The sequence below is a fragment of the Carcharodon carcharias genome, chromosome 5 (genome assembly GCF_017639515.1).
Source record: "Carcharodon carcharias isolate sCarCar2 chromosome 5, sCarCar2.pri, whole genome shotgun sequence".
NCBI classification, from domain to species: Eukaryota; Metazoa; Chordata; class Chondrichthyes; order Lamniformes; family Lamnidae; genus Carcharodon; species Carcharodon carcharias.
The window spans coordinates 158,579,343-158,599,729 of record NC_054471.1 but is presented as its reverse complement, the minus strand read 5'-3'; the positions used below and the strand labels follow the sequence as shown (position 1 = coordinate 158,599,729).

The following is a 20,387-nucleotide window of genomic DNA, read 5'->3' as shown; positions in this document are numbered from 1 at the left end:
GGAAGATATTGAAAATGCAAATACATTTCCCAGATGCTAATTAACTAACCCTCACCATTTTAATGGAGGAGCTTTAAACTGACAATGGCTGCTAGACCTGCTGGCCTCATGAAGGTGGGATATCAAACATTTCCCCATTATGTGTCAAATACATTGACTCCAGCGCATATGTAGACAACGGAATACATCGAAACTGCCAACACATGATTGAATCTGGCTGGAGAGAGAGAGCCAATATCTTATTAATCCAGAAGGGAGCCTAGCAAAGCAATCTGGGACCTGCACCTCAGAGGGAGAGATCACCCAACAAAAGGAAAGAACACTGCCTCAAAAAGACAGTCATCTCAGGCAGTGAAAAAGGGCTAATTCATTTTACCTGCAAGATTATTTTTCTTCACTACAAGAGCTTGGCCACAATTTCACCTGTAAAAGCCAAAAACATGCAACCTCCATTTGTCTTCAAGGAACCAGGAGAGAAGCCTTCAGGCCTGCACCATTTTCAACCACCATCTTAAGGACTGTAAACAAGTGACCTGTTGCATTTTACTCTGTTAGTAATCTAAGTCCATGCTACATCTCTAGAAATTGTCTTTTCGTGTGTGTGTGTGTGTGCGTATTTGGGGAGGGGGGGGGTGGATGTTCGTTGCATTTACATTTTGGTTGTTGTGAAAAGTAAACATTTATCCTTTCTTTTAATTTAAACTAACAAGAAAGCCTGTTTGTGTTTGTTCGTGAAAGTGACAGCATTAAAAAGGGTTAAAACACTCCTCAAAAACACATCCTGTTACAATCAGTCAAGAGGAGAAAAATGGCAGAGAATTATTTTACACCTCTCCCCCTCCATAAAAAGACCACGGAACAGTGGAGTAGATATGGAGGAAGAAATGTAGGCAAATTGTATAAAATATACAGGAACAATGGGTGATTTTAGTTACATCAAGTTCATAGGTAGAAACAGACTAATTCACCCAACTAGTCCCTGCTGTTTATTTGTACTCTACTCAAGCCTCCTCCCATCATTCTTCATCTCATCCTATCAGGATATCATAGCTACACAAAGAGTGTAGTAAGTGGCAAAGAAGGGAAAGCATTTCTACCATGTGTCCAGGACTGTGTTCGAAATCAGTATATTCTTAGTCCAACAAAGAATGAAGCAGTGCTGGATATACTTCTAGGAAATGAAGCTGGGCAGCAAGGTAACATAAGGGGTGGCAAACATTGGGATTAATCATAAAACTGTAAAAAAAGGGAAACAATTAAATATAAAGGTTAAAGATAACTCTCACATTTCTGTCCTCGGCCAGCTGTAGTGTTCCAGTGAAGCTCAGTGCAAGCTTGAGAAATATCTTCAGATTAGGCACCTTACAGCTTTCTGGACTCAACATTGAGGTCAACAATTTCAGACCATGAACTCTGTCCCCCATTTTGATTTTTTTTATGCCATGTGCCAATATGAATCTCGTTTTTCATGTTTTTGCTTTCGGACATAGCTGTTCATTATTCTGCCATTAACACACACTCTGGACAAATGGTCTGTTTCTTTCCAACAACCATTACCACTCCCTTTAGCTTCTGTTCATGGACATCCTTGTTATTTATTCTCTCCCACCCTCTAGCCTATCCTAGACCTTCCCTTCTGTTCTTCCCCACTCCCCCTTTCAAATGCATAAAATGCTTCACATTTCTACCTTCCTTCAGTTCTGTAGAAGTCATATGTCTCAAAACATTAACACTTTCTTACTCCATAAATGTTGCCAGACCTGAGTATTTCTACCATTTTCTGTTTTTATTAACGATAAAGGAAGTTGACTGGAAACAAACTGGATGAGAAGAAAAGGGAATTATCACAGATAAGTGGGAGAATCATGGGCAGGTAAAGATATGCACAAACATAGGAAAAGTAGTAGGCCATTCAGCCCTTCAAGCCTCTTCCACAATTCAATTAGATCATGGCTGATCTGTAGCTTAATTCCATCAATCCACCTCGGATAGGCCTTGCCTAACAAAAATCTATCAGTATTAGTATTGAGAGTTTCAAATGACCTCCAGCCTCAACAGCTTTTTTGAGGGAGAGTTCCAGATTTCCACTACCCTTTGTGTAAAGAAGTGCTCCCTGACATCACCCCTGATTGGCCTGGCTCTCATTTTAAGATTATGCCCTCTTGTTGGGTCTTCGTCTACCAGAGGGAATAGCTTCCTTCTATTTACCCTATAAAATTCTTTAATCATCTTGAATATAAGCAGGTTGAAATGTTCCAATCAGAGATGATTACGGTACAGAATAGTCATATTTCCACAGAAGTAAAGGTGATGTGGTAAACTCTGGACTTCCTTGCTGGTGAAATTAAAGTGAAAATGAGCCAAAATAGCATATGAGAAATATGGGGTTACAAAGAAAATTATGCTGAATATAGGAGGAAAGCAAACAAAACTAGCAACACAGGCAAATAAGATCATAAGATAATAAGAATATATGACATACGAACAAGGAGCAGAAATAGGCCATTCGAGCCTGCTCTGCCATTTAATAAGGTCATGACTGATCTGATAGTAACCTGAAATCCGCATCCCAACTACCCCCTTACCAAGAATCTATCCATCTCTGCCTTAAAAATATTCAAAGATATGGCAAACTGCAAAGTGCTCTGATGTACCATAAGGATGACAAAGCCACACACGGGTTTCAACAGAAACTGAGCTACGATAGGATTGGAGGTGGAGGTAGCTGATGGTACTTAAGTGGAAGTAGGCAGTCTTTGCGATGGAGAAGGTATATAGTTGAACAGATTATCTCAGGTTCAAAACAATCCCATTCAACCTAAGACAGTAACTGGGAAAAGGTGTTGAGGGTATGGAGTTTGTGGCAGGGGATGATGGCACCAGCTTCAGTGCTCCCAAAAGTTTAGCTGGAGGAAATTGTGACCTGAATGTTAATCAAACAAACTTTTATGTTATTTGTTTTCAGGATCTGTGCGATGCTGGTAAAACCAGTATTCCTTGCCCATCTCATAAAAGATCTTATGGTGCTTAAAGTGGTGGAGGGAGTTCGAGTGTCTTGGTGAACAATCCTCACTCAACCAAAGCCACCAAAATAGATTGCCTGGCCATTCATTCATTAACTGTGTGTGAGACTTCACTGTACACAAATTGGCTGTTTCACTTGCTTATAACTAATGTCATATCTTAACTGCAAAGTGCTCTGATGTACCATAAGGACATAAAAAGCCTTAAAATATATTGTAAGCACTTTCTAAAGATGCATCCTTCAACACTGCAAATCCGACAGGACTGCACTGAAATGGCAACTGAGTTTAGGTTGCACATTTCTACCAAATTGGGAGGTGGGGAGGGAGGTAATGGTATTAATTACCAGCTCAGCGGCATTACTTCAACTTCTTGGGGCAGAGAGTGTTGCACGAACGGACACCTCACATTTCTCACTCAGTGTTATTTTCTCACTCAGAGTCCTGAGGGGAGGATGTCCGTCTGAATCTTTGAGCTGAAGCCCCCTTGGGTAGATGTGAAAGATCCCTCAGCACTATTGGAATAAATCTTCCCACATGTTCTGAACAATACTTAGCCCTTGTTATACTGCGTAGTTACAATACAATTTTTTAGAAAAACTATTTTAAAGGTAACATTTTTTTAAAACAATCTTGGACTGAGTTTAAAGACTGTTTCAAAATGGCTCCAAGCTACCATTCAGAATTGTGGATTTCAGACTGGGTCTCCTCTTCTGAGATGACAAAAGAAAATCCTTAATTTAATTAAGGTGAAAACAAAATACTGCAGATGTTGGAAATCTGAAACAAAATCAGAAAATGCTGGAAAAACTCAGCAGGTCTAACAGCACCTGTGGAGAGGAAAACAGAGTTAGGGTCATAAGGATTCGAAATGTTAACTGTTTCTCTCTCCACAGATGCTGTTAGACCTGCTGAGTTTTTCCAGCATTTTCTGTTTTTGTTCTTAATTTAATTAAGGTTCAATGTGGTCTCATCCAGGAGATAACAAGGTTTTATTGATGCCTCATTCTCCGAAGGTAAATTGTGCTTTGGCCAGGACAACAACTAAGAACCTCAGATGGGAGGAAGGCGGTTTGTAGTGTCAATACTTTATTTGGGAGATGAGTTTGCATTTTGTACAAGTCACATGATAACGGTGGTCATCATAGCTTACCTGCAAAAAGCAATGCAAAGGGCAGGGAGCTGAGAGATACACAGAAAACCACCGTGAAGAAGCTTCAACCCAGGGAGAGGCAGAAAAAGGCATCTAGAAACAACCAGGCCTTCTGCTGTAAGTAACTGGGCAGTTTGAAAGTGCCACACCTGCAGACCCAGAAGAAAGAAACCTTCTCCCCTGCTGGAAAACCTGATTTCATTTACCAAGTTTACCTGTTAAAGCAAACTCTGGCAATTCGACAGTGGAAGCCATTGAAGTAGCAGAGACAACTCTTCATTCAAGGCAACACCTCAACTTGAAAACATACCTGGCCTGCACCAAAAATGGACTAATCTTGACTTATGTTTGCAAGCAATGTTTTATCATCATTGTGTGTGTGTGTGTGTGTGTGTGTGTGTGTGTGTGTGTGTTAGTAATGGGGGAGGCGTTGGTGTAGTGGTATTGCTCTGAAATTAAAGGTCTAACGATAGCCACAAAACTATTGTCAATTGTCATAAAAACCCATCTGGTTCACTAATGTCCTTTAGGGAAGGAAATCTGCCATCCTCACATGGTCTGGCCTACATGTGACTCCAGACCCACAGCAATCTGGTTAACATTTAATGGCCTAGTATGCCACTCAGTGTATCAAACTGCTACAAAGTCTATAAGGAATGAAACCAGACTGACAACACGACATCGACTTAGGCACTGGAAACGACAACGGTAAACGCAGCGCTGTCGACCCTACAAAATCCTCCTTAATAATATCTGGGAGCTAGTGTCAAAATTGGGAGAGCTGTCTCACAGGCTAGTCAAGCAATAGCCTGACATAGTGATCCTCACGGAATCATACAGATCATGTCCCAGACACCACCAATGGCAGGACAGACCCAACAGAGGTGGTGGCACAGTGGTATACAGTCGGGAGGGAGTTGCCCTGAGGGTTTTCAACATTGTCTCAGGACCCCATGAAGTCTCAAGGCATCAGGTCAAACATGGGTAAGAAAACTTCCTGCGGATTACCATGTTCCACACTTGCTCCCCATCCCCACCCTCCTTCAGCTGATAAATCAGTACTCCTCCAAGTTGAGCACCACTTGGAGGAAGCACTGAGGGTGGCAAGGGCAAAGAATGTACTCTGGGTGGGGAACTTCAATGTCCATCGCCAAGTGTGGCTTGGCAGCACCACTACTGACCGAGCTGGCCAAGTCCTAAAGGACATAACTGCTAGACTGAGTCAGTGGCAGGTGGTGAGGGTACCAACAAGAGGGAAAAACATACTTGACCTCATCTTCACCAAACTATCTGCCGTGGACGCATCTGTCCATGACAGTATCGGTAGGAGTGTCCACCACGCAGTCATTGTAGAGAGGAAATCCCGTCTTCACATTGAGGATACCCTCCATCTGCTAAGTGGCAAGATGAGGTCAAGTATGTTTTTCCCTCTTGTTGGTACCCTCACCACCTGCCACTGACTCAGTCTAGCAGTTATGTCCTTTAGGACTTGGCCAGCTCGGTCAGTAGTGGTGCTGCCAAGCCACACTTGGCGATGGACATTGAAGTTCCCCACCCAGAGTACATTCTTTGCCCTTGCCACCCTTTCGAATAGTTCTAGTACATCTAGCAACTCAAGACTAGGCATCTATGAGGCACTGGGGCCATCAGCAGCAAAATTGCACTCAACCACAATCTGTAACCTCATGGCCTGGCATATGCCCCACTCTACTATTACCACCAAGCCAGGGGATCAACCCTGGTTCAATGAAGAGTGCAGGAGGGCATGTCAGGAGCAGCACCAGGCATATCTAAAAATTAAGTGTCAACCTGGTGAAGCTATATCTCAGGACTAATTGCGTGCCAACCAGTGTAAGCAGCATGCCATAGTCAGAGCTAAGCGATCCCACAAAAACGGAACAGATCTAAGCTCTGCAGTCCTGCCACATCCAGTCGTGAATGGTGGTGGACAATTAAACAACTCACTGGAGGAGGAGGCTCCACAAATCTCCCCATCCTCAATGATGGGGGGAGCTCAACATTTTTTTTCATTCACAGGATGTGGGAATTGCTGGCTGGGCCAGCCTTTATTGCCCATCCCTAATTGCCCATGAGAAGGTGGTGGTGAGCTGCCTTCTTGAAGCACTGCAGTCCATGTGACACAGGTACACCCACGGTACTGTTCGGGAGAGAGTTCCAGGATTTTGACACAGCAACAGTGAAGGAATGGCGATATATTTCCAAGTCAGGATGGCGAGTGACTTGAAGGGGAACTTCCAGGGGGTGGTGTTCCCATCTATTTGCTGCCCTTATCCTCCTAGATGGTAGTGGTTGTGGACATCCAGGACAAAGCAGCCCACTCGACTGACTTCCAATCCACAGACATTCACTTCCCCCACCAGCAACGCACAGTGGCAGCAGTGTGTCCCATCTCAAGGTGCACTGCAGGAACTCACCAAGGCTTCTTAGACAGCACCTTTCAAACCCACGACCACTGCCACCTAGAAAGATAAGGGTAGCAGATGCATGGGAACACCACCACCTGCTGCTTCCCCTCCAAGGCACTCACCATCTTGATTTGGAAATATATCACCGCTCCTTCACTGTCGTTGGGTCAAAATCCTGAAACACCCTAACAGCACTGTGGGTGTACCTACACCACATGGACTGCAACTGTTCAAGAAGGCAGCTCACCACTGTCTTCTCAAGGGCAATTAGGGATGGGTCATAAATGCTGGCACATCCCAAAAATGAATAAAAAAACTGTTTTCTTCTCTTAAGTAACTTGCAGAGCAATAGAATGAAATAAACTAATCTTTCCTTTTTTAAGGATAAAGGCCTTACTGCTGGGCTACTTTAAATGAATTTCTCAATCCAAGGTTAATAAAATGACCCCCCCCCAAACACACATACACAAACACAAATACATTGTTCACAGGCGAATTTGGGGAAACACCTTTTGAAGCATCCATGGCACCCTCAAGCACCACTTAAGAAAACAAACTTCATTGGCTATACTCCAAGTTCTTTGAACTCTTCCAATTTTCCCTCTTCAACATCTCTGATTTTAATGGTCCGCCATTGATAGCATTGCCTTCAGCTCTGGGATGAAATCCCAAAAGAATCCTCTATCCATCTGTTGCTTTCTATTCCTTTAAGACGCTTTCTAAGATCCACCTCTTTGCTGAAGATTTGGTAACCTGTCCTTATGTAGATTGCTATCCTTTTTTTGGGCTGTTAAGTGCCTTCAGATGTTCAACTACATTAAAGGCGCCATATAAATGCAAGAATCTATAAAACACTTTCGGACGTCCTGAAGTTTTGAAAAGTATGACATTAATGCAACTGATATCCTTCAGAAGCAGGTATCTGGAAGGAATAAAATGAAGATGTGAGTTGTATCCGAGAAGGTCTGCTGCAATGTAACACCGGTCCACCTGTGCTGGAGAGGGCGCTGTAGGGGTGGTAAACTGGAAGACGGAAGTTCCTGTTCCTCCGACCTCCTCCTCGATTCTGGCAGGTGCCATGTCGGCGGAAGTTTAGGCCGCGGTTTCGAATCAAACAAGCGGAGAATGGAGCAGCGCAGAGCAGTGGGACCGCTCAACCTGCCCATAGGGCCGGACTCGCTGTGCTTTAACAAGGACGAGTTTATGAAGGTAAGGCTACCGCGAAACCGGCCCCTTTCCACTCCCCACAATGAAACTGATCCCCCTCACTCCCTGTCCCTGACACTGATCCCCCTCACTCCCTGTCCCTATCCCCCCTCACTCCCTGTCCCTATCCCCCCTCACTCCCTGTCCCTATCCCCCTTCACTCTCTGTCCAAGTCCCTATCCCCACTCACTCTCTGTCCCTGTCCCTATCCCCACTCACTCTCTGTCCCTGTCCCTATCCCCACTCACTCTCTGTCCCTGTCCCTATCCCCACTCACTCTCTGTCCCTGTCCCTATCCCCACTCACTCTCTGTCCCTGTCCCTATCCCCACTCACTCTCTGTCCCTGTCCCTGATCCCCCTCACTCCCTGTCCCTGACCCTGATCCCCCTCACTCCCTGTCCCTGTCCCCCCTCACTCCCTGTCCCTATCCCCCTTCACTCTCTGTCCAAGTCCCTATCCCCACTCACTCTCTGTCCCTGTCCCTATCCCCACTCACTCTCTGTCCCTGTCCCTATCCCCACTCACTCTCTGTCCCTGTCCCTATCCCCACTCACTCTCTGTCCCTGTCCCTATCCCCCCTCACTCCCTGTCCCTATCCCCCCTCACTCCCTGTCCCTATCCCCCTTCACTCTCTGTCCAAGTCCCTATCCCCACTCACTCTCTGTCCCTGTCCCTATCCCCACTCACTCTCTGTCCCTGTCCCTATCCCCACTCACTCTCTGTCCCTGTCCCTATCCCCACTCACTCTCTGTCCCTGTCCCTATCCCCACTCACTCTCTGTCCCTGTCCCAACCCCACTCACTCTCTGTCCCTATCCCTGTCCCTGTCCCTGATCACCCTCACTCCCTGGCCCTGACACTGATCCCCCTACTCCCTGTCCCTGACACTGATCCCCCTCACTCCCTGTCCCTGTCCCTGATCCCCCTCACTACCTGTCCCTATCCCTGTCCCTATCCCTGATCCCCCTCACTCCCTGTCCATGTCCCTGATCCCCTCACTCCCTGTACCTGATCCCGCTCACTCCCTGTCCCTGATCCCGCTCACTCCCTGTCCCTGATCCCGCTCACTCCCTGTCCCTGATCCCGCTCACTCCCTGTCCTTGACACTAATACCCCTCACTCCCTGTCCCTGATCCCCTAACTCGCAGTCCCTGTCCCTGATGCCCCTCCCTCCCTGTCCCTGACACTGATCCCCCTCACTCCCTGTCCCTGACACAGATCCCCCTCACTCCTTGTCCCTGACACTGATCCCCCTCACTCCTTGTCCCTGACACTGAACCCCCTCACTCCTTGTCCCTGACACTGATCCCCCTCACGCCCTGTCCCTGACACTGATCCCCCTCACTCCCTGTCCCAGTCCCTGATCTCCCTCACTCCCTGTCCCTTACACTGATCCCCCTCCCTCCCTGTCCCTGACACTGATCCCCCTCACTCCCTGTCCCTGACACTGATCCCCCTCACTCCTTGTCCCTGAGACTGATCCCCCTCACTCCTTGTCCCTGACACTGATCCCCCTCACGCCCTGTCCCTGACACTGATCCCCCTCACTCCCTGTCCCAGTCCCTGATCCCCCTCACTCCCTGTCCCTGACACTGATCCCCATCACTCCCTGTCCCTGACACTGATCCCCCTCACTCGATGTCCCTGACACTGATCCCCCTCACTCCCTATCCCTGATCCCCGTCACTCCCTGTCCCTGATCCCCCTCACTCCCTGACCCTTTCCCTGATCCCCCTCACTCCATGTCCCTTTCCCTGATCCCCCTCACTCCCTGTCCCTGACACTGATCCCCCTCACTCCCTGTCCCTGACACTGATCCCCCTCACTCCTTGTCCCTGACATTGATCCCCCTCACTCCCTGTCCCTGACACTAATCCCCCTCACTCCCTGTCCCTGACACTGATCCCCCTCACTCCCTGTCCCTGACACTGATCCCCCTCACTCCTTGTCCCTGACACTGATCCCCCTCACTCGCTGAGCCTGACACTGATCCCCCTCACTCCCAGTCCCTGACACAGATCCCCCTCACCCTGTCCCTGACACTAATCCCTCTCACTCCCTTTCCCTGCCACTGATGCCCCTCCCTCCCTTTCCCTGACTCTGATCCACCTCCCTCCCTGTCCCTGACACTGATCCCCCTACTCCCTGTCCCTGACAATGATCCCCCTCACTCCCTGTCCCTGTCCCTGATCCCCCACACTCCCTGTCCCTGATCCCCCACACTCCGTGTCCCTGTCCCTGATCCCCCTCACTCCCTGTCCCTGATCCCCCTCACTCCCTGTCCCTGATCCCCCTCACTCCCTGTCCCTGTCCCTGATCCCCCTCACTCCCTGTCCCTGTCCCTGATCCCCCTCACTCCCTGTCCCTGTCCCTGATCCCCCTCACTCCCTGTCCCTGTCCCTGATCCCCCTCACTCCCTGTCCCTGTCCCTGATCCCCCTCACTCCCTGTCCCTGTCCCTGATCCCCCTCACTCCCTGTCCCTGTCCCTGATCCCCCTCACTCCCTGTCCCTGTCCCTGATCCCCCTCACTCCCTGTCCCTGTCCCTGATCCCCCTCACTCCCTGTCCCTGTCCCTGATCCCCCTCACTCCCTGTCCCTGTCCCTGATCCCCCTCACTCCCTGTCCCTGTCCCTGATCCCCCTCACTCCCTGTCCCTGTCCCTGATCCCCCTCACTCCCTGTCCCTGTCCCTGATCCCCCTCACTCCCTGTCCCTGACACTGATCACCCTCACTCCCTGTCCCTGTCCCTGATCCCCCTCACTCCCTGTCCCTATCCCTGTCCCTGATCCCCCTCACTCCCTGTCCCTATCCCTGTCCCTGATCCCCCTCATTCCCAGTCCCTGACACTGATCCCCCTCATTCCCAGTCCCTGACACTGATCCCCCTCACTCCCAGTCCCTGACACTGATCCCCCTCACTCCCAGTCCCTGACACTGATCCCCCTCACTCACTGTCCCCGACACTGATGCCCCTCACTCACTGTCCCCGACACTGATGCCCCTCACTCACTGTCCCCGACTCTGATCCCCCTCACTCCCTGTCCCTAACACTGATCCCCCTCACTCCCTGTCCCTGATCCCCCTCACTCCCTGTCCCTGATCCCCCTCACTCCCTGTCCCTGATCCCCTAACTCGCAGTCCCTGTCCCTGATGCCCCTCCCTCCCTGTCCTTGACACTAATACCCCTCACTCCCTGTCCCTGATCCCCTAACTCGCAGTCCCTGTCCCTGATGCCCCTCCCTCCCTGTCCCTGACACTGATCCCCCTCACTCCTTGTCCCTGACACTGATCCCCCTCACTCCTTGTCCCTGACACTGATCCCCCTCACTCCCTGTCCCTGACACTGATCCCCCTCACTCGATGTCCCTGACACTGATCCCCCTCACTCCCTATCCCTGATCCCTGTCACTCCCTGTCCCTGATCCCCCTCACTCCCTGTCCCTTTCCCTGATCCCCCACACTCCATGTCCCTTTCCCTGATCCCCCTCACTCCCTGTCCCTGACACTGATCCCCCTCACTCCCTGTCCCTGACACTGATCCCACTCACTCTCTGTCCCTGACACTGATTCCCCTCACTCTCTGTCCCTGAAATTGATCCCCCTCACTCCCTGTCCCTGTCCCTTATTCCCCTCACTCCCTGTCCCTTATTCCCCTCACTCCCTGTCCCTTATTCCCCTCACTCCCTGTCCCTTATTCCCCTCACTCCCTCTCCCTTATTCCCCTCACTCCCTGTCCCTTATTCCCCTCACTCCCTGTCCCTTATTCCCCTCACTCCCTGTCCCTTATTCCCCTCACTCCCTGTCCCTTATTCCCCTCACTCCCTGTCCCTTATTCATCTCACTCCCTGTCCCTTATTCCCCTCACTCCCTGTCCCTTATTCCCCTCACTCCCTGTCCCTTATTCCCCTCACTCCCTGTCCCTTATTCCTCTCACTCCCTGTCCCTGATCCCCCTCACTCCCTGTCCCTGTCCCTGATCCCCCTCACTCCCTGTCCCTGACACTGATCCTCCTCACTCCCTGTCCCTGACACTGATCCCCCTCACTCCCTGTCCCTGACACTGATCCTCCTCACTCCCAGTCCCTGACACTGATCCCCCTCACTCCCTGGCCCTGACACTGATCCGCCTACTCCCTGTCCCTGACACTGATCCCCCTCACTCCCTGTCCCTGTGCCTGATCCCCCTCACTCCCTGTCCCTATCCCTGTCCCTGATCTCCCTCACTCCCTGTCCCAGATCACCCTCACTCCCTGTCCTTGATCCCCCTCACTCCCTGTCCTTGATCCCCCTCACTCCCTGTCCTTGATCCCCCTCACTCCCTGTCCCTGACCCCCTCACTCCCTGTCCCTGTCCCTAATCCCCCTCACTCCCTGTCCCTGACACTGATCCCCCTTACTTCCTGTCCCTGACACTGATACCACTCACTCCCAGTCCCTGACACTGATCCCCCTCATTCCCAGTCCCTGACACTGATCCCCCAGACTCCCAGTCCCTGACACTGATCCCACTCACTCCCAGTCCCTGACACTGATCCCCCTCACTCCCAGTCCCTGACACAGATCCCCCTCACTCCCAGTCCCTGACACTGATCCCCCTCACTCCCAGTCCCTGACACAGATCCCCCTCACTCCCAGTCCCTGACACAGATCCCCCTCACTCCCAGTCCCTGACACAGATCCCCCTCACTCCCAGTCCCTGACACAGATCCCCCTCACTCCCAGTCCCTGACACAGATCCCCCTCACTCCCAGTCCCTGACACAGATCCCTCTCACTCCCAGTCCCTGACACAGATCCCCCTCACTCCCAGTCCCTGACACAGATCCCCCTCACTCCCAGTCCCTGACACAGATCCCCCTCACTCCCAGTCCCTGACACAGATCCCCCTCACTCCCAGTCCCTGACACAGATCCCCCTGACTCCCAGTCCCTGACACTGATCCCCCTCACTCCCTGTCCCCGACTTGATCCCCCTCACTCCCTGTCCCTAACACTGATCCCCCTCACTCCCTGTCCCTGATCCCCCTCACTCCCTGTCCCTGATCCCGCTCACTCCCTGTCCCTTTCCCTGATCCCCCTCACTCCCTGTCCCTGACACTGATACCCCTCACTCGCTGAGCCTGACACAGATCCCCCTCACACCCTGTCCCTGACAATGATGCCCCTCACTCCCTTTCCCTGACTCTGATCCACCTCCCTCCCTGTCCCTGACACTGATCCCCCTACTCCCTGTCCCTGTCCCTGATCCCCCTCACTCCCTGTCCCTGATCCCCCTCACTCCCTGTCCCTGATCCCCCTCACTCCCTGTCCCTGATCCCCCTCACTCCCTGTCCCTGATCCCCCTCACTCCCTGTCCCTGATCCCCCTCACTCCCTGTCCCTGATCCCCCTCACTCCCTGTCCCTGATCCCCCTCACTCCCTGTCCCTGATCCCCCTCACTCCCTGTCCCTGATCCCCCTCACTCCCTGTCCCTGTCCCTGATCCCCCTCACTCCCTGTCCCTGTCCCTGATCCCCCTCACTCCCTGTCCCTGTCCCTGATCCCCCTCAATCCCTGTCCCTGTCGCTGATCCCCCTCAATCCCTGTCCCTGTCCCTGATCCCCCTCACTCCCTGTCCCTGTCCCTGATCCCCCTCACTCCCTGTCCCTGTCCCTGATCCCCCACACTCCCTTTCCCTGTCCCTGAACCCCCTCACTCCCTTTCCCTGTCCCTGATCCCCCTCACTCCCTGTCCCTATCCCTGTCCCTGATCCCCCTCACTCCCTGTCCCAGATCTCCCTCACTCCCTGTCCTTGATCCCCCTCACTCCCTGTCCCTGACCCCCTCACTCCCTGTCCCTGTCCCTGATCCCCTCACTCCCTGTCCCTAATCCCCCTCACTCCCTGTCCCTGACACTGATCCCCCTTACTCCCTGTCCCTGACACTGATCCCCCTTACTCCCTGTCCCTGACACTGACCCCCCAGACTCCCAGTCCCTGACACTGATCCCCCAGACTCCCAGTCCCTGACACTGATCCCACTCACTCCCAGTCCCTGACACTGATCCCCCTCATTCCCAGTCCCTGACACTGATCCCCCTCACTCCCTGTCCCTGACACTGATCCCCCTCACTCCCTGTCCCTGTCCCTGATCCCCCTCACTCCCTGTCCCTATCCCTGTCCCTGATTTCCCTCACTCCCTGTCCCTATTCCTGTCCCTGATCCCCCTCATTCCCAGTCCCTGACACTGATCCCCCTCACTCCCAGTCCCTGACACTGATCCCCCTCACTCACTGTCCCCGACACTGATGCCCCTCACTCACTGTCCCCGACTCTGATCCCCCTCACTCCCTGCCCCTAACACTGATCCCCCTCACTCCCTGTCCCTGATCCCCCTCACTCCCTGTCCCTGATCCCGCTCACTCGCAGTCCCTGTCCCTGATGCCCCTCCCTCCCTGTCCTTGACACTAATACCCCTCACTCCCTGTCCCTGATCCCCTAACTCGCAGTCCCTGTCCCTGATGCCCCTCACTCCCTGTCCCTGACACTGATCCCCCTCACTCCTTGTCCCTGACGCTGATCCCCCTCACTCCTTGTCCCTGACGCTGATCCCCCTCACTCCTTGTCCCTGACACTGATCCCTCTCACTCCTTGTCCCTGACACTGATCCCCCTCACGCCCTGTCCCTGACACTGATCCCCCTCACTCCCTGTCCCAGTCCCTGATCCCCCTCACTCCCTGTCCCTGACACTGATTCCCCTCACTCCCTGTCCCTGACACTGATCCCCCTCACTCTCTGTCGCTGACACTGATCCCCCTCACTCCCTGTCCCTGATCCCCGTCACTCCCTGTCCCTGATCCCCCTCTCTCCCTGTCCCTTTCCCTGATCCCCCACACTCCATGTCCCTTTCCCTGATCCCCCTCACTCCCTGTCCCTGACACTGATCCCACTCACTCCCTGTCCCTGACACTGATCCCCCTCACTCCCTGTCCCTGACACTGATCCCCCTCACTCCCTGTCCCTGACACTGATCCCCCTCACTCCCTGTCCCTGACACTGATCCCCCTCACTCCCTGTCCCTGACACTGATCCCCCTCACTCCCTGTCCCTGACACTGATTCCCCTCACTCTCTGTCCCTGAAACTGATTCCCCTCACTCTCTGTCCCTGTCCCTTATTCCCCTCACTCCCTGTCCCTTATTCCCCTCACTCCCTGTCCCTTATTCCCCTCACTCCCTGTCCCTTATTCCCCTCACTCCCTGTCCCTTATTCCCCTCACTCCCTGTCCCTTATTCCCCTCACTCCCTGTCCCTTATTCCCCTCACTCCCTGTCCCTTATTCCCCTCACTCCCTGTCCCTTATTCCCCTCACTCCCTGTCCCTTATTCCCCTCACTCCCTGTCCCTTATTCCCCTCACTCCCTGTCCCTTATTCCCCTCACTCCCTGTCCCTTATTCCCCTCACTCCCTGTCCCTTATTCCCCTCACTCCCTGTCCCTTATTCCCCTCACTCCCTGTCCCTTATTCCCCTCACTCCCTGTCCCTTATTCCCCTCACTCCCTGTCCCTTATTCCCCTCACTCCCTGTCCCTTATTCCCCTCACTCCCTGTCCCTTATTCCCCTCACTCCCTGTCCCTTATTCCCCTCACTCCCTGTCCCTTATTCCCCTCACTCCCTGTCTCTGTCCCTGATCCCCCTCACTCCCTGTCCCTGACACTGATCCCCCTCACTCCCTGTCCCTGACGCTGATCCCCCTCACTCCCTGTCCCTGACTCTGATCCCCCTCCCTCCCTGTCCCTGATCCCCCTCCCTCCCTGTCCCTGATCCCCCTCCCTCCCTGTCCCTGACACTGATCCCCCTACTCCCTGTCCCTGACAATGATCCCCCTCACTCCCTGTCCCTGTCCCTGATCCACCTCACTCCCTGTCCCTGTCCCTGATCCCCCTCACTCCCTGTCCCTGACAATGATCCCCCTCACTCCCTGTCCCTGTCCCTGATCCACCTCACTCCCTGTCCCTGTCCCTGATCCACCTCACTCCCTGTCCCTGTCCCTGATCCCCCTCACTCCCTGTCCCTGTCCCTGATCCCCCTCACTCCCTGTCCCTGTCCCCGATCCCCCTCACTCCCTGTCCCTGATCCCCCTCACTTCCTGTCCCTGTCCCTGATCCCCCTCACTCCCTGTCCCTGACACTGATCCCCCTCACTTCCTGTCCCTGTCCCTGATCCCCCTCACTCCCTGTCCCTATCCCTGTCCCTGATCCCCCTCACTCCCTGTCCCTATCCCTGTCCCTGATCCCCCTCACTCCCTGTCCCTACCCCTGTCCCTGATCCCCCTCACTCGCTGTCCCTGTCCCTGTCCCTGATCCCCCTCACTCCCTGTCCCTATCCCTGTCCCTGATCCCCCTCACTCCCTGTCCCTATCCCTGTCCCTGATCCCCCTCACTCCCTGTCCCTACCCCTGTCCCTGATCCCCCTCACTCGCTGTCCCTGTCCCTGATCCCCCTCACTCCCTGTCGATGTCCCTGATCCCCCTCACTCCCTGCCCCTGATTCCCCTCACTCCCTGTCCCTGATCCCCCTCACTCCCTGTCCCTGACACTGATCTCCCTCACTCCCTGACCCTGACACTGATACCCCTCACTCCCTGAGCCTGACACTGATACCCCTCACTCTCTGTCCCTGACACTGATACCCCTCACTCCCTGTCCCTAACACTGATCCCCCTCACTCCCTGTCCCTGACCCTGATCCCCCTCACTCCCTGTCCCTATCCCTGTCCCTGACACTGATCCCCCTCACTCTCTGTCCCTGACACTGATCCCCCTCACTCCCTGTCCCTAACACTGACACTGATCCCACTCACACCCTGTCCGTGTCCCTATCCCCCCTCACTCCCTGTCCCTGACACTGATTCCCCTCACTCCCTGTCCCTATCCCCCCTCACTCTCTGTCCCTGTCCCTATCCCCCCTCACTCCCTGTCCCTATCCCCCTTCACTCCCTGTCCCTGTCCCTATCCCCCCTCACTCTCTGTCCCTGTCCCTATCCCCCCTCACTCTCTGTCCCTGTCCCTATCCCCCCTCACTTCCTGTCCCTGTCCCTATCCCCCCTCACTCTCTGTCCCTGACCCTGATCCCCCTCACTCCCTGTCCCTGACCCTGATCCCCCTCACTCCCTGTCCCTATCCCTGTCCCTGACCCTGATCCCCCTCACTCCCTGTCCCTATCCCTGTCACCCCTCACTCTCTGTCCCTGACAGTGATCCCCCTCACTCCCTGTCCCTAACACTGACACTGATCCCACTCACACCTGTACCTGAAACTGATCCCCCTCACTCCCTGTCCCTGACACTGATCCCCCTCACTCCCTGGCCCTGAAACTGATCCCCCTACTCCCTGTCCCTGACACTGATCCCCCTCACTCGCTGTCCCTGTCCCTAATCCCCCTCACTCCCTGTCCCTGATCCCCCTCACTCCGTCCCTGATCCCCCTCACTCCGTCCCTGATCCCCCTCACTCCGTCCCTGATCCCCCTCACTCCCTGTCCCTGTCCCTGATCCCCCTCACTCCCTGTCCCTGATCCCCCTCACTCCGTCCCTGATCCCCCTCACTCCGTCCCTGATCCCCCTCACTCCCTGTCCCTGTCCCTGATCCCCCTCACTCCCTGTCCCTGATCCCCCTCACTCCCTGTCCCTGATCCCCCTCACTCCCTGTCCCTGATCCCCCTCACTCCCTGTCCCTGTCCCTGATCCCCCTCACTCCCTGTCCCTGACACTGATCCCCCTCACTCCCTGTCCCTGACACTGATCCCCCTCACTCCCTGTCCCTGACACTGATCCCCCTCACTCCCTGTCCCTGACACTGATCCCAATCACTCCCTGTCCCTGACACTGATCCCCCTCACTCCCTGTCCCTGACACTGATCCCCCTCACTCCCTGTCCCTGACACTGATCCCCCTCACTCCCTGTCCCTGACACTGATCCCCCTCACTCCCTGTCCCTGACACTGATCCCCCTCACTCCCTGTCCCTGACACTGATCCCCCTCACTCCCTGTCCCTGACACTGATCCCCCTCACTCCCTGTCCCTGACACTGATCCCCCAGACTCCCAGTCCCTCACACTGATCCACCAGATTCCCAGTCCATGACACTGATCCCCCACACTCCCAGTCCCTGACACTGATCCCCCTCACTCCCAGTCCCAGACACAGATCCCCCTGACCCCCAGTCCCTGACACTGATCCCCCAGACTCCCAGTCCCTGACACTGATCCCCCAGACTCCCAGTCCCTGACACTGATCCCCCAGACTCCCAGTCCCTGACACTGATCCCCCAGACTCCCAGTCCCTGACACTGATCCCCCTGACTCCCATTCCCAGACACTGATCCCCCTCACTCCCAGTCCCTGACACTGATCCCCCTGACTCCCATTCCCAGACACTGATCCCCCTCACTCCCAGTCCCAGACACAGATCCCCCTGACTCCCAGTCCCTGACACTGATCCCCCTCACTCACTGTCCCCGACACTGATGCCCCTCACTCACTGTCCCCGACTCTGATACACCTCACTCCCTGTCCCCGACACTGATCCCCCTCACTCCCTGTCCCTGACACTGATCCCCCTCACTCCCTGTCCCTGACACTGATCCCCCTCACTCCCTGTCCCTGGCACTGATCCCCTTCGCTCCCTGAGCCTGACACTGATACCCCTCACTCCCTATTCCTGACACTGATCCCCCTCACTCCCTGTATCTATCCCTGTCCCTGATCCCCCTCACACCCTGTCACTGACTCTGATCCCCCTCACACCCTGTCCCTGACTCTGATCCCCCTCACACCCTGTCCCTGACACTGATCCCCCTCACACACTGTCCCTGACACTCATCCCCCTCACTCCCTGTCCCCAACACTGATCCCCCTCACTCCCTGTCCCTGTCCATGATCCCCCTCACTCCCTGTCCCTGACATTGATCCCCCTCACTCCCTGTCCCTGTCCCTGACTGTGATCCCCATCACTCCCTGTCCCTGACAATGATCACCCTCACTCTCTGTCCCTGACACTGATCCCCCTCACTCCCTGTCCCTGACACTGATCCCTTTCGCTCCCTGAGCCTGACACTGATGCCCCTCACTCCCTGTTCCTGACACTGATCCCCCTCACTCCCTGTATCTATCCCTGTCCCTGATCCCCCTCACACCCTGTCACTGACTCTGATCCCCCTCACGCCCTGTCCCTGACACTGATCCCCCTCACTCCCTCTCCCTGACACTGATCTCCCTCACTCCCTGTTCCTGACACTGATCCCCCTCTCTCCCTGTTCCTGACACTGATCCCCCTCACTCCCTGTCCGTTTCCCTATCCCCCCTCACTCCCTGTCCCTGACACTGATTCCCCTCACTCCCTGTCCCTATCCCCCCTCACTCTCTGTCCCTGTCCGCCCTCACTCTCTGTCACTGTCCCTATCCCCCCTCACTCTCTGTCCCTGTCCCTATCCCCCCTCACTCTCTGTCCCTGTCCCTATCCCCCCTCACTCTCTGTCCCTGTCCCTATCCCCCCTCACTCTCTGTCCCTGTCCCTATCCCCCCTCACTCTCTGTCCCTGTCCCTATCCCCCCTCACTCTCTGTCCCTGTCCCTATCCCCCCTCACTCTCTGTCCCTGTCCCTATCCCCCCTCACTCTCTGTCCCTGTCCCTATCCCCCCTCACTCCCTGTCCCTGACACTGATCCCCCTCACTCCCTGTCCCTGACACTGATCCCCCTCACTCCCTGTCCCTGACACTGATCCCCCTAACTCCCTGTCCCTGACACTGATCCCCCTAACTCCCTGTCCCTGACACTGATCCCCCTAACTCCCTGTCCCTGACACTGATCCCCCTAACTCCCTGTCCCTGACACTGATCCCCCTAACTCCCTGTCCCTGACACTGATCCCCCTAACTCCCTGTCCCTGACACTGATCCCCCTCACTCCCTGTCCCTGACACTGATCCCCCTAACTCCCTGTCCCTGACACTGATCCCCCTCACTCCCTGTCCCTGACACTGATCCCCCTAACTCCCTGTCCCTGACACTGATACCCCTCACTCCCTGTCCCTGACACTGATCCCCCTAACTCCCTGTCCCTGACACTGATACCCCTCACTCCCTGTCCCTTTCCCCCTTCTCTCTTTCTGTCCCTGTCCCTGTCCCCCTCACTCCCTGTCCCTGTCCCTATCCCCCCTCACTCCCTGTCCCTGACACTGATCCCCCTCACTCCCTGTCCCTGACACTGATCCCCCTCACTCCCTGTCCCTGACACTGATCCCCCTCACTCCCTGTCCCTGACACTGATCCCCCTAACTCCCTGTCCCTGTCTCTGATCCCCCTCACTCCCTGTCCCTATCCCTGTCCCTGATCCCCCTCACTCCCTGTCCCTATCCCTGATCCCCCTCACTCCCTGTCCCTGTCCCTGATCCCCCTCAATCCCTGTCCCTGATCCCCCTCACTCCCTGTCCCTGACACTGATCCCCCTTACTCCCTGTCCCCGACACTGATCCCCCTCACTCCCTGACCCTGACACTGATACCCCTCACTCCCTGTCCCTGACACTGATCCCCCTCACTCCCTGTCCCTGAC

General features: G+C 54.4%; 1 protein-coding gene across 1 annotated transcript in view; it reads left to right on the top strand.

The window, feature by feature from the left end:
* The first annotated feature begins 7,638 nt into the window (after nucleotides 1-7,638).
* Nucleotides 7,639-20,387, top strand: part of cog2 (component of oligomeric golgi complex 2) — a 156,567-nt gene continuing 143,818 nt past the window's right edge. Inside the window, exon 1 of the mRNA XM_041188372.1 lies at nucleotides 7,639-7,811. Coding sequence (XP_041044306.1) covers nucleotides 7,728-7,811 — 84 coding nt within the window. The 5' untranslated portion in view covers nucleotides 7,639-7,727. The remainder of the gene's footprint in view (nucleotides 7,812-20,387) is intronic.